General features: G+C 36.8%; 2 protein-coding genes across 4 annotated transcripts in view; one reads left to right on the top strand and one right to left on the bottom strand.

Moving 5' to 3' along the window:
- LOC124777933 (succinate dehydrogenase cytochrome b560 subunit, mitochondrial-like) overlaps positions 1-12,534 on the bottom strand; it is a 61,924-nt gene extending 49,390 nt beyond the window's left edge. Inside the window, exons 1-2 of the mRNA XM_047253486.1 lie at positions 12,451-12,534; positions 12,303-12,359 (exon numbers count right to left, since the gene is read on the bottom strand). Coding sequence (XP_047109442.1) covers positions 12,303-12,359; positions 12,451-12,467 — 74 coding nt within the window. The 5' untranslated portion in view covers positions 12,468-12,534. The remainder of the gene's footprint in view (positions 1-12,302; positions 12,360-12,450) is intronic.
- LOC124777932 overlaps positions 12,514-14,820 on the top strand; it is a 94,170-nt gene continuing 91,863 nt past the window's right edge. For 2 of the 3 annotated variants that reach the window (XM_047253483.1, XM_047253482.1), the window contains exon 1: positions 12,514-12,661. In XM_047253483.1, the coding sequence (XP_047109439.1) occupies positions 12,658-12,661 (4 nt within the window). In that variant the 5' untranslated portion in view covers positions 12,514-12,657. The remainder of the gene's footprint in view (positions 12,662-14,820) is intronic. The other variant, XM_047253485.1, reaches the window with a different exon arrangement.

Here is a 14,820-nt window from a genome sequence, read left to right as displayed (position 1 = left end):
GGAGCCTCGAGTGCTTCAGTGATACAGATAGCCGTACCATAACAGGTGCAACCACAACAGATAGCTATCTGTTGAGAGGCACGACAAACGTGTGGTTCCTGAAGAGGGGCAGCAGCCTTTTCAGTAGTTGCAGGGACAACAGTCTGAATGATTTGACTGATCTGGCCTTGTAACATCAACCAAAATGGCCTTTCTGTGCTGGTACTGCAAATGGCTGAAAGCAAGAGGAAACTTAAAGTCATAATTTTTCCTGAGGGCATGCAGCTCTACTGTATGGTTCAATAACGATGACGGCATGCTCATGGGTAGAATATACTGGAGGTAAATAGCCCTATTTGGATCTCCAGGTGGGGACTACTCAGGAAGACATCGTTATCAGGAGAAACGAACCTGGTATTCTAAGGATCAGAGTATGGAATGTCACATCCCTTAAGTGGGCAGGTAGAGTAGAATATTTAAAAAGTGGAGGCACGCAGATAAGAAAGTGAACACAGTGCCATAGCCAAGACAGAAACAAAGCTCATGTCTACTACAGAAGCAAAAATTTATATGCCAACCAGCTGCACAGATGAAGAGATTGAAGAAAAGTATAATGAGATAAAATAAATTATTCAGACAGTTAAGGAAGATGAAAATTGAATAGTCATGTGGGACTGGAAATTGTTTGTAGGGAAAGGAAGAGAAGGAAAAATAGTAGGTGAATAAGGACTGGGGCAAAGGAATTAAAGACAACGTTGCCTGGTAGAATTTTGCACAGACCATAATTTAATTATCACTAACACTCGGTTTCATAATCATGAAAGAAGGCTGTATATGTGGAAAATACCTGGAGTCACTGGAAGGTTTCAGATTGATTATATAATGGTAAGACAAGAGATTTCAGAACCAGATTTTAAATTGTAAGATTTTTCCAGGGACAGATATGGACTGACCACAATTTATTGGTTACGAACAGTGGATTAAAACATAAGAAATTGCAAAAAGATAAGAAATTAAGGAGATGAGACCTGAATAAGTTGAAATAACCAGAGGTTGCCATTAGTTTGAGGGAGTGTTAGGCAACAGTTGACAAGAACAGAGGAAAGGAATACAGTAGAAGATGAATGAATAGCTTTGAGGGAGAAAACAGTGAAGGATGCAGAGGATCAAGTAGGTAAAAAGGTGAGGGCTAGTAGAAATCTGTGGGTAACACAGAGATACTGAATTTAATTGATGAAAGGAGAAAGTATAAAAATGCATTAAATGAAGCAGGAGAAAGGGCATACAAATACCTAAAAAATGAGATTGACAGGAAGTGCAAAATGGCTAAGCAGGAATGGCTAGAGGACAAATGTAAGGATTTACAAGCATATATCACAATAGGAAAGGTAGATACTGCCTAATATCAAGGGCTTGGATGGAAAACCAGTCCTATGCAAAGAAGGTAAAGGTGAAAGGCAGAAGTAGTATACAGAGGGTCTATACGAGGGTGATGTACTTGAAGGCAATATTATATATGTGGAAGAGGATGTAGATGAAGATAAAATAGGAGATAAATACTGGTTGAAGAATTTGACAGAGCACTGAATGACCTAAGTCAAAACAAGGCCCTAGGAGTAGACACCACTCCACCAGAACTACTGATGGCCTAGGGAGAGCCACTCAAGACGTGACTCTTCCACCCGGTGAGCAAGATGTATGACACAGGTGAAATACCCTCAAGTCTTCACGAAGAATGTAATAAATCTAATTCCAAAGAAAGCAGGTGCAGCACTGACACCAATAATAAGTACTAACACAAATTCTTTACAGACAAATGGAAAAACTGGTAGAAGCCGACCTCGGGGAAGATCAGCTTAGGTTCCACAAAAATTTGGGAACACAAGATGCAGTACTGACTCCGGCTTCTCATAGAAGATATGTTATTGAAAGGCAAACCTACATTTATAGCATTTGTAGATTTAGACAAAGCTTTTAACGATGTTAACTGGAACACTTTCTTCGAAATTCTGAGGGTAGCGGGGGGTAAAATACCAGGAGCGAAAGGCTACTTACACGTTGTACAGAAACCAGATGGCAGTTATAAGAGTCAAGGGGCATGAAAGAGAAGGAAGTGAAACAAGGTTGTAGCCTGTTCCTGATGTTAAGCTTTACAGTGAGCAAACAGTAAAGGGGGGAAAAAATTGGAGGTATGATTTAAAGTACAGGGAGAAGAAATAAAAACTTTGAAGTTTCCTGATGACATTGTAATTCTGTCAGAGATATCAAAGGACTTTGAAGAGCAACTGAAGGAATGGACAGTGCCTTGAAAAGATGATATAAGATGAACATCAACAAAAGCACAATGAGGATAATGGAATTTAGTAAAAATAAATCAGGCAATGCTGAGGGAATCAAATTAGGAAATAAGCCACTGAAAGTAGTAGATGAGTTTTGATATTTGGGAATTAAAATATCTGATGGTGGCTGAAGAAGAGAGGATGTAAAATTAAGACTGGCAAAGGCAAAAAAAGCTTTTCTGAAGAAGAGACAGAGTGCTACTTACTGTAAATGAGACATATCAAGTTGCAGACAGGCACAACTGAAAGACATATAGCTTTTGGCCACTGCCTTCATCAGTAAAACAGAGACACAAACGATTCCAAAACACAAGGAAGTACACCTCATGTATACACAACTGCCAACTACAGCATCTCGGGTCAGAATGCATGGAGTTTCCACTGTCTGACTTTCTGACGAAGAGAAATTTGTTAACCTCCAGTATAGATTGAAGCATCAGGAAGTCTTTTTCTGAAAGTATTTGTATGGAGTGTAGCGATGTGTGGAAGGGAACCAAGGATGATAAACAGTTTAGACAAGAAGAGAGTAGAAGGTAATGAAATGTGGTGCTACAGAAGAATGATGAAAATTAGATGGGTAGATCACATAACTATACTCTGTTCATCATAAGAATAAACCTCAAGTAAATATTACACTATGTATTCTTCTGCATTTGCTGAAACCTCATTGGGTTTTGTTTCACGTAGAGCGGAAGCTTAGCTGTTGTGTGTGCAGTCAAGTACAATAATGAGGATCAGTTGTAATACAGGACAAAAGCATTACCAGTGCATTTAACTTGGACAGCACTGGGCAGCCACCTGGTCCAACTAACATGCTGTAATGTGAACAACTGGCTGTAAAGAATAAAAAGAGACGAGCAGAGAACAATAAAGCTTTGCATGTCATTTAATTTTTAGAAAGAAGGAAATAATGGTAAAACTCAGGCGATATGCTTCTTAGGTGATCTGATGGAAAACATAACATGCTCTGGATCTTAGATAACATATTATTGTAATTAAAAACAAGAGTGATGAAAATTCTTGACTTGAACAAGGGTAATTTTTCTGCATGAGCTATGTGCAGTGTAAAAGTGCCCTGCTGGGATTTCACCATGTAGTTAAATATTGAAGCCAATGAAGGTATCACACTCAGTCATCTTATAATCTCTGACTCCTTCCATATGGGACTCCAAGGAATACATTTCAGTACTGCTACATTACAAAGCGAACAGCAACAGAATCCCAAGCCACCAAAAAAAATCCACATTTCCCTCCTCTTTTACGATGCACTGTTCTGCATTTCGTCTTCATTTGGTAGTGACGTGTCAAATCTCCATGCATTAATTCCAGTATGTTTGGCAGCTTAAATGTCTTACTTTCTCGTGACAAATCCCCTAACTCGGCTCCAGATCAATTCTATTGGGTTCAGATTGCAGTGTTAAGGTTACAATCATAAAAATGCAGCATTTGTACAGTGTGATCAACACTGTGAATATTATTGTTTTCCATACTTCTATGATACTTACCACTCTGTCTCGTGTGAAAGCATATCTGTCCTACAAAACAATGGACATATTCAAACAAGGAGTATTTGATTTTTCACTTCTCTCCAAAAAATTTAATTATGTAATGTTTTCTGAACTTCAACAGGGTTGACAGAAGCGTCCGATCCCATGCGTCGTCTTTGACCCGTCTCCAGTTCTGTTTTATCTTATTTTATTTACTTTTCTGATCTGTTCGTTCTATCTCGTGAGGAGTTTTTTTTTTTTTTTTTTTTTTTTTTTTTTATTTTTAAAACACTTATTACTTATTTTAATTATCTGTTTCCTCCAATTTCTGTTTTAGTTTATTATATTTATCTTTCTGATCTGTTCGTTCTATCCCATGAGATTTTTTTTTTTTTAAAAAAAGACAAAAAACACTAATCAGCTACTGAAGCATCTTTATCTTCTATGGGTTGCAGGGGTTACGACCCCTGGGGAGGTGGGTGGGTATTCATGCATGGCTGTCTTCACTTACACGTTGTAGCTACGCAAGGCATCTAAATTTGTTTATATTTAGTTTGCCCCCCACCCAAAACACCCCATTTCCCGTGCTTGTCCCGTTAGTGTCATTAGGCTTCTTGTGGAAAGTGTGTGTGTTTGTTTTTGTTTCCGCCATATTTGTGACGTCATGGGTCAAAGCAGACGGGTGGGATCGGACGCTTCCGTATTTCCCTTCAACAATCAGTTATAAAATATCAATAACTGAGAATGTGTATTTGCATTGAAAACCAGAATTCTGTGTGTGATATGCAATTAGAAACTAAAAGATGTGCATTTTTCTTGAAAAAATGGTGGTTAGTTTAGGTATTAAAAAAAAAATTAGATACCACAATGGGTTTCAAACCACAGCCCACCAGCACACAAGATTACCAATCTCATACGCCACCCATACAATTGTAACACCACCCATATATTTAGTCATAGTGTTTCTCGAAAACTATTTGAGCAGATTTTTCTCTCTAATTTTATGAAAAACATTAAGAACAACTTACTTCTAGCCATTAACAGTGTTCCGCGCACATTTCACTACGAATCAGGAAGCAGTGTCATCCATTTCCACGGTATGTGTGAACAGCGAGACAATCGGAGCACAAATAGCGCTTACAGAGACTGAGTGTACACGATTTTTGAAATAACAATTACCTAGCTACAGTGTGATTAACTAAAATGTTGATGACTGTTAATACATCAGAATGTCTTAAAGTTTCATTTACAGTGAGATAGTAATAAGATATCTAATACATAACTTAGACCTCCTTCCAAGAGCAGTACAACACCAGTGTACGAGAGCTACAGCTGCTTACCAATCATCACATGTGTGTTTGTTTACATGAGGTTTATTCTTATGATGAACGAATTATATTATTCTTATGATGAATGAATTGTACTTAGGAGGTACTGAATAGAATTGAGGAGAAAAGAAATTCGTGGCACAACCTGACAAGAAGAAGGGATCAGTTGGTTGAACACATTCTGAGACATCAAGGGATCACCAATTTAGTAATGGAGGGAAGTGCGGAGGTTAAAAATCATAGAGGGAGAACGAGACAAATACAGTATGTAGATTGAGAAGGATATAGGCTGCAGTAGTTACTTGGAGATGAAGAAGCTTGCACAGGACAGAGTAGCATGGAGAGCTGAATCACTCTAGTCTTCAGACTGAAGACCACAACAATGCAACACTTTGTAGGGATGTGAAATGGAGCTATCACATAGTCTCAGTCATAGGTAAAGCAGACGGCAGACTTCTGACTTAGTTCATTGGTCAAATACGAGGGAAATGCAATCAGTTTACAAAGGAGATTGCTTTCACACCACCTGTGCGACCCATCTTAGAATATTGCTCAAGTGTGGGACCCATACCAACTAAGACTAACATGGGGTATTGAAGGTATACAGAGAAGGACAGCACAAATAGTCACTGGTTTGTTTGGCCCATGTCAATGCCAGAGAGACTAGGAAGTGCATGGCAGAGGGTATGTCCCACTGTACCCTTTTATTAAGGCTTTTCACCCATTCCATTCACATATGGAGCATGGGAAGAATGATGACTTAAAACACCTCTGTGCACACTGTAATCAGCCTAATCTTTTCTTCGCAGTCATTATGGATGCGATGTGTAAAGGATTATAGTGGATTCGTAGATACATCATTTAAACTTGATTCTAGAAACTTTGAAAGTAGGCTTTCATGGGATAGCCTGTGCTTACCAATTAAGATCTGTAAACATATCCGTGACAGTCTACCGTGGATCACACAGACCTTTGACCATTTGCTTTTCCCCTTCTTATACCCATTCAATATCCCTTGTTAGTACTATCTGGTACAGGTCCAACACACTAGTCCACTATTCTAGGAGCGGGCACACAAGTGTATTGTATACAGTGTCCTTTAAATGGTGACTCTAGGAATATCAGGAACTCCCTATGCATCACTCCCAAAGGAACTGTGAGAACAAAATGAGATTACAGTGTACACAGAGGCATTTAAACAATCATTCTTCTCACACTCCATATGTGAATGAAAATGAAATAAGCCCTTATAACTTGAATAATGGGAAGTACCCTCTGCCATGCACTTATTGATTGATTGATTGATTTCTTTATTAATCCATGTAACAATTTACATTGTGTGTATTTCGTAAGCAAAATCATATACAATACAATATACCTACAATTATACACATAAAATTAGTATTTACACACATTTTTGAGGTATCTTAAATTAGTTTTATATCCTTGTGTAATTTGTAATTTTCTTATAGTACTGTACAATTTTTGATTACATATCATAATTATTTCCTCATGTATTACAATGCAGGCTACTTTAATTACACTACATGTTTTAATTCAGATAGTCCGTTACTGCGTAATAACTTTTATTTAGTAAAAAAAAATTTAGTTTTGTTTTGAACTGTCCGATTGTGTCAATATCTTTTATTTTTTGGGGTAATTTATTATATAATTTAACAGCATTGTAGAACAAGCTCTGCTGAGTTTTAACTTTATTTTTCCTCTCTAGATGCAGATTGAATTGGTTTCTAGTTTCATAGCTGTGTACTAATGAATTTTTCATATAGCAGTCAATATTTTTTTTTACATACATTACACTTTGAAAAATGTATTCACAGGGGACAGTTAGGATTTCCAGCTTTTGGAAATGTTCAAGGCAGTGAGCCCTACTGCCACTCTTGGTTATTATACGAATTGCTCTTTTTTGTAATTTGAAAACTATTTGAATATTTTTACTGTTGAGCCACCAAAATATTATTCCACTGGTAATAACAGAGTGGATATAAGAAAAATATGCAGATCTGACACATGTAGTATCACAAACTGCAGTCAGAATTCTCAGAGCATAGCATGCTGTAGCGATTCTGTTACTAAGTATTTTAATATGTTCTTCCCACTTTAACTGACTGTCAACATGCATACCAAGAAATTTTGTGTAGTCTACACATTCTATAGTTTCATTGTTTAACTTAAAGTTGTTAAAGTGTGGTTTTTTGCAGACATAGAAGTTAACAGCATTTGTTTTTTTAAGATTTAGTGTTAGTTTATTATTGGATGCCCACTCACGTACACTGTTTAGTGTTTGTTCGGCTTTTTCTTTTAGTGCATCTGGTGATTTGTCACTGATTAGAACATTTGAGTCATCTGCAAACAATATTGTTTGTCCATGCTTGATGCTCTGTGGGAAGTCGTTTATGTAAATGAGGAATAGTACTGGGCCAAGGACACTACCCTGTGGGACACCTATATTTACATAATTTGGGTCTGAAGTATACTTTACAATATAGTTTTGAGCAACTTGAAATATGTGAGATTTCAGTTATCTGTCTTCTATTTTTTAGATATGACTGGAACCACTTTTTCACAAGTCACCTAATTCCAAGTTCATCTAACTTATTTAACAATATGTTGTGGTCTACTGTATCAAACGCTTTAGTTAGATCAAGAAATATACCTGTTGTGTAGTTCCCTTTATCTAATGCTTCTAGAATGTGTTTTGTGAGGTGTGCTGTTGTTGATTCTGTGCTTTTCCCTGATCGAAATCCAAACTGGTCAACAGACAGTAAGTTGTATTTATTTAAATAATTGATTAGCCTATCTTTCATAATAGTTTCTAATATTTTTGCAAAGCATGATAGTAGAGAAATTGGCCTATAATTTTCAAAGTAGCTTGCAGAGTTTGGGTGTAGATGTATGGGGACAGTGAAATGGATGTCACACAATGGCTAATGGAAATTGAAGCCAGTATTTTGGCGTCAAAGGACAATTCTCATTTACAAACTGCCTTCAAGGAATGTGTGAATAGTGCAAACCAGATTTGCTGTCTTACAGTTGACCGGTAACTATCAACTCAAGTACCAGAGAGGTATGACAATGGTGAACAGAAGATGACTGCCCTGTAAACAGCTATAGGCAGTCACTCATATACTGTTCTAGATGTATGGTTGACAGCCTATGGAAGTTTGGGTCTGGCCTGAGTCATGCACAGATAGTCAAATGGTAAGGCAACTGCTCGCGATAAGCGGGATACCCGGGTTCAAGTCCCAGTCAGGAACAAATTTTCATCATCGTCATTCCATTCTGCAGCTGATGCTAGTCATTATTTGCAATTGCTAATTCATTTGATGTGTTTTGTAACGACTGTGGTTGCCACAGTGCATGTTCCTTTCATGTATGCATGTCCAAAAGAACTTTGCATCGTAATCAGAATAGCACAGGTACTGCAGTTTCGTATTCACATTGTGCTCTACATATAATTCACTGGGAGCTGTTTGACTGGAGGCAGCAATAGCTCAAATAAATTTCATGAACTTTGCTCTCTTTCAGATTCTCTCTCCTGCACAATTTAGTCTTCTAAAATCCGTTAATCAAGCAGTTATATCTGACACTTCATTCCACTTATAAAATAACATTCTTCAATACATACAATTAATTATGGAGTACAGCTTTCAAATCCCATTCTCTGTGTACACTGGTGATGAAAGTAACAGAACTTCATAAAATAACAAACATGCTATCAATTAAGCCCAATGCTTGTGATACACTGACTAACCTCACCAGAGAAACAGCTATCTAACATTGTATTGCACTGATTAAACCAGGGCTATAACACGAAGCTGATGAAATATAAATTTAGCGAAGCCAGAGAAATAGATATTTTTTCACAAAACAGATAACTTAACAATAATAGCTCACATGTACAAGTAAACTGAGGTTTTCTCTCAAGTTTTTTGGCTACATCAGGAGCAGAATCTGATGGTTGAAAGTAGGACACTATTATAACAACTTGCTCACCCCTGAGATTGAGCCTTGGGGGGTGGGGGGAGGGGGGTGGGAATTCTATCTGAGTGGACTTGAGTTTCATGTCTACTGCAACAAATACGCCACCTCCATTTCTCATTTCTTGATTCATACATGTGTATGGAGGGAACAGTTAGGATTTGTAGTTTCAGAAATAACGGCTGACAAGACTCTGCTGTGCAGTACACACGTATCTGACAATTTTCTTTAGAAGTTTCAGTATTCAAGATACACTACTTGAACTTCTCCAGAAAATTATATCATATCTAACAACATATTCAAAATAACTATGAAAAGCAATTTTTCATGTACTGAAATCAGTGAAATTTGTTAGTATTTGCATTGCAAATGCAAACCGGCATATCTTATTTGATAGGAAGTCAGCTTAAGTTCTTGTCCACACTTAGTCCTAGGAATTTGACAGTGTCAACTTTTTCCATAAGTCAACTGTTATGCTGTATATTTTAAGTTCCACACATTTGGAACATTTGGTTTTGAAATATACTGTATGGGTTTTTGCAAAGTTCTGTTTCAACACATTTAACTGGAACCAGTTTTCATGCTTACGATGGAGCTTGAATTTTTTTCCTACATTATCATCTGCAATTAAAACAGAATTATGGTCTGCAACAGAACTGATGGAGAATTTATATTTATGGGCAAGTTATTTACGTAGAATAGGAACAGGATTGGTTCCAAAATGGAGCTTGAGGCATACCTTGTGATACTGTACTCCATTAAAATTAATTATTCACTGCATTTGAAGTGGTAGTTATCTTTGTTTTCTGTTGTGCAAGTATGATATGAGCCAATATAGAGCATTGTCCGTAGCCCTGTATTTGTCTAACTTGTAAATAATCAAGTTATGGATCATGGAGTCAAATGCTTTGTGAGATCACAGAAGATACCTGCAACTTTACACATCTGATCCAATGATTGGCATATCTTTTCAATAATGTTATTCACTGCATCCAGAGTGTTTTTTGCTGGTTGAAATCCAAATTGCTTACTTATGTTAATACTTTTACAATAAAATTTTTGATCTGGTTTGCAGCTACTTTCTCGACCACTTTTGACAGGACTGGAAGAACAGAAACAGGGCTGTAGTTCCCATGTTCCCCTTGACCCTTTCTTGAACAGAGGTCTGACTTCGGCACACTACAGGACAACAGGAAAGATTCCTGTTCAAGAGATTGGTTAAACATTTTAGCTAGGGGGAGGTACTGTTATGTAACACACTGTTTTAATCACTTTAGAGGGTATCCCATCCCACTCAGCAGAGTTTTATTTTTTACTGATAACATAACATTTTCCACATCCTTTATTAAGACTTGTTTTAAAATCCACAACACACTCAGCTTCTTGCCAGAGCCCACGGGGATTTACTTTACTCTGATACTCTGCTACATCAACATCTGACTTTTCCACATTTATGAAGATTTCATTTAAACACACTAATATTTGAGCTGGGTTTACAATAATGCTATCATCTACATAAATCCTATATATTTCATTACTACTAACTCCAACACCTAACTCTGATTTGACAACAGAATACACTGCTTTTGTCTTGTACTTTTATGTTGTGCTATGAACTTATTGTTTGTCAGTTGCTTGGCTGCCTTCACAGCTTTTTTAAATATAGCATTATAATAACAAGCATACTCAGCAAAACATCTATTTTTATTATATTTCAGTTCATTGTGGAGCTTCCTCTTCCTGGCACTAGAAATTTTTATAGCCTGAGTTAAATAGTTAAGTTTAATAGTCATTTTGTAACATGTGGTTACAAGTTGAAAAGTCTCATTAAACATTTCAAGGAAGCTACTTAAAAATTTGTTAAAGTTACTATTACTCGAAATAATGCTGCTGTGTGGCCATTCAATCTCTCTCAACTTATTTCTAAATTAACTGAATTTTTTTCAGTGGAATTCCTTTTTGTATGGCTTTTGTTACATGAAATCTCGATAATTTTTGGTAGGTGAATCAATAATGCGAAGTGGTCAGAGAGCCCTAAATCTACGCAAAATTTATAAACATTTTCAAATACATAATTTGTTACAATATTATCACACAGGTAGCTGACTGTGTATTTACTCCAGTGGGTTGCATGAAGTTTATTTTGAAGGCAAAGTTTTTTATTAACTCAGTGAATTTCGACACATCACTGTTTTCAACTATGATAATACTGAAGTCAGCAGCTAATTACTATCTTTTTCCTTTATTGAGCTTTCCCAGCAGGCAATGAAAATTCACCATAAAGGCTTCACTCGCAGGTTTCTCTGGTACTCTATAAATAGAAACTACTATGACATTTATATCCCTCAACTCTGTACAGCAGCTTTCAAATATACTCTCTTCATTCTAATCATCAAAATCACCCAATCATATGAGCTTCAGTGCTTTCTCACAGCGCTTCAAATTCTGGCACTTTGTTCCGAATGCTGTGACAGTTAACTACTAGGATTCTGATACATCCATCTTTTGGAGGCACTTCTTTGAATCTTACACTGGCACTTCTGGGTTTCCCACAGCTACTGTCATGTGGATTGGATGGAGAGTCACCTCAACTAAAAAACCATTGTGTGCACCTCACACACTGAACTACTTGGCTAGCTGCCTCAGATGTGTAGTGAATATCTGGACTATTTACGGGGGCCCTAGAACTCTCAACCCTATGGTGCAAGTCTATGGAGTCATAGCCTAACTTGTCGCAGAACCCTCCGAGTCTCTGGTTCAAGTCTTCCACGCGACTAAGAACCACATTATATGAATTAACTTGATGGATGCATGTCTTTCAGTACAGTAGTTAAGTCGAGTTAACTAGTGCACGAATTCCGTTTCTGCTTTCTATTTACGGTAGTCGACGAAGCAAGTCTTTACTAGAAGAGTATGACTATCAACGTTGGACTTCCTACACATTTAAACATAAATTAACAGTGTGAATGTAGGCTTTCCCGGTGTATACAGCTGGTGAAATCTTCTCGGACTTCCATCCGGATAGCCCGAGAAGATTTCATCATAAATTAACAGATTCTCATATTAACGACGTGTACATTCAAACAGCTGCAAATGAAATACGTATTAATAAACTGTCACTTAAAGCTTTTTTTAAAAAAAAAACAGGAAACGAAAAAAGTAAAACTTACTGCTGGCTATATAATCCTCGTACGAAGCTCCCACATAACTGCCTGTTTCCCAGCAATCTGTGACAGACATATAGAATAGTAGACGACGCACATTATCTCTAATAATATCGACAATAATGCTTGAAAAATAAATTATTGCCAATTTCACCTGTAACACAGTGCCATATTCCAAACCTATTTCTATTTGTGTCCGGTGCGCTACCAAAGTTTGTACAAGAGTTGGAAGATAAAGCAGAACCTGTGCAGAACAGTAAATCCCTTTGGCTCGCGCCCAGGCGTTACATTAAACTTTGATTTGTTAGAGCGGCAATACGACTGTTTTGTAAACAGTGTTTGCATCTGTCGTATTTCAAATATGGGTAAATATTAGTTAAAAATTTTAGATAATATGTTAAACGCTTTATATACATACAATCAGCGGAATTACAACGCAGGATTATTTCTACAGTTTGCTATACAAACGTGTTTGTGCCAGACCAGAATTTTTATTTGTCATACAGTTACATTAAATTCAATATTTTTACTGGCGTCACGACATCTAAATAATAACAGTTCTTGTGTTAGTCGTTAGCGTGATACCTTGAAAAAGATATTTGTGTACGGTTCAGTACTCCTCACGGAATATCATAAACTATAAATGTAGGTTTTTCAAACAATGAAATACAAGAAGTAGAAAGAGTTGAGTTCTTGGGACTTCAGATAGATAACGGTCTTAATTGGAAAAACGTCTGTCATTAATGAAGTGCCTTGGTTCAGCTATTATTTCAGTACGCATGATTGCTGCAATGGCTGATTTAGAAAACGAAACTAGTTCGTTGCCCATATTCCATTCACCAGTGATTTATAGAATCACTTTTTCTGGGGAAATTTAAGTTGTAGGTATAGTATTTTCAGACTACAAAGCGAGTTTTAAAAATTACATATGGTAATAATTCCCATAGATACCTTTTCAAAAAATTGAGTGTTTTGAAACTACTATACAGCATACTACCTATACTCACTGACGTCTTTTGTCATTACCAATTTTTCCCTTTTAACAAAAAATGGTGAAAATCGCGAATATAACCCTGGGACCAAAAACAACCTTTACAAAGCCCTCAAGGGCTTGTTATTAGGTACAGAAAGGAGTTTCATACATGGGTAAAAATGCATTCAACAGTTTATTTATTGACATTTTCTTTGCATGGAGTCATCACAATGACTGCTTCTGCAAACATCAGAAATAGTAATAGCCATAATGGTAGTTACATGTACAAAATACAGCAATTGTTACAGCATATATCTATTTTGTATACTTATTACCTTATAGCCGATGTACAACTTGTTCATATCACAAGCATTTTCTTAACATTCATTACTTAATACTGGTTTTGGAGACCCTGTAAGTAGGCTTTCATAGTGTAATTGGCACCTGTCTTCAAGGGTCTGCCAACTCAGGGCTTTCAGCATCTCAGTAATGCTCTCTCATGTGTCGAATGGACCTGTGACAGTCAAACCCGTGTCTGGCCATCCTGATTTAGGTTTTCCGTGATTTCTGTAAATCGCTTAAGACAAGTGGGGGAATGGTTCCTTTGAAAGGGCACGGCTGCTTTCCTTCTTCATCTTTTCCTGATCTGAGCTTGTGCTCCATCTCTAATGACCTCATCATTGGCGGGACATTAAACAGTAATCGCATCTTCCTCCTACAATTTCTGCTGCCTTTGTACATATTTGATATCCACTCTTAGCCCTGTTTTGTATGGAACCTACAGACTTGAACAACATTTTGGATCTGATTTTGTAAGCAAACTATTACGTTGGTGCATTGCATTAACCTTATATCCTACCCATTAACCGAATTCTCCCACCTGCTTTTGTTGATGACTGAGCCCATGTGATCTTTTCACATCACAACAAATTGTTACACACAGATATTAATATGAGCTGACTGATTGATACTAATTGTGACACACTGACACTTCAAAATTTCACGTTTCTGCCATATGTGAAACTCACAATTGTATATTTCTGAACAGTTAAACAAAGTTGCCAGTTTTTCCACTACTCCAAAACTTAAGCAAGATCAAACTGCGTATTTGTGTAGCCTATTTCTCACAGTATTTCATTGTAGATAATTGCGTGTCATCTGCAAAAATTCTGAAGTAACTATTGGTACTGTCTGCAAAGTTATTAATATGCAATCATTTGAGTGATTCTTCACTTTACAGTACTTCTTCTAATGAGGGATCTGATTTCTGTGCATTTGTAGAGTAAGTGTGTGTTTTGGGCTATCTGTTTTTATTTTATTATGATGACAAATTCTATATTATTGTGAGATGATTCCTGTATGAATAATAAACAAAAAGTAATAAGTTGCTTAAATGTTCATCATTACTGGATTCGGGATTCTCGATGATTTTTTTGTGTTTGAATTTGCTGTGAAATGAGGAGAATTTTTATTTGACTCAATTGCCTTTGATTCCTATAAGCTGCTTTTAATGGCTAAATTTATCGTGAGTTGTCATTTGTCTCATAGGTA

This window comes from Schistocerca piceifrons, chromosome 2 (genome assembly GCF_021461385.2).
Source record: "Schistocerca piceifrons isolate TAMUIC-IGC-003096 chromosome 2, iqSchPice1.1, whole genome shotgun sequence".
NCBI lineage: Eukaryota > Metazoa > Arthropoda > Insecta > Orthoptera > Acrididae > Schistocerca > Schistocerca piceifrons.
This window is presented reverse-complemented; position numbering and strand designations above follow the sequence as displayed.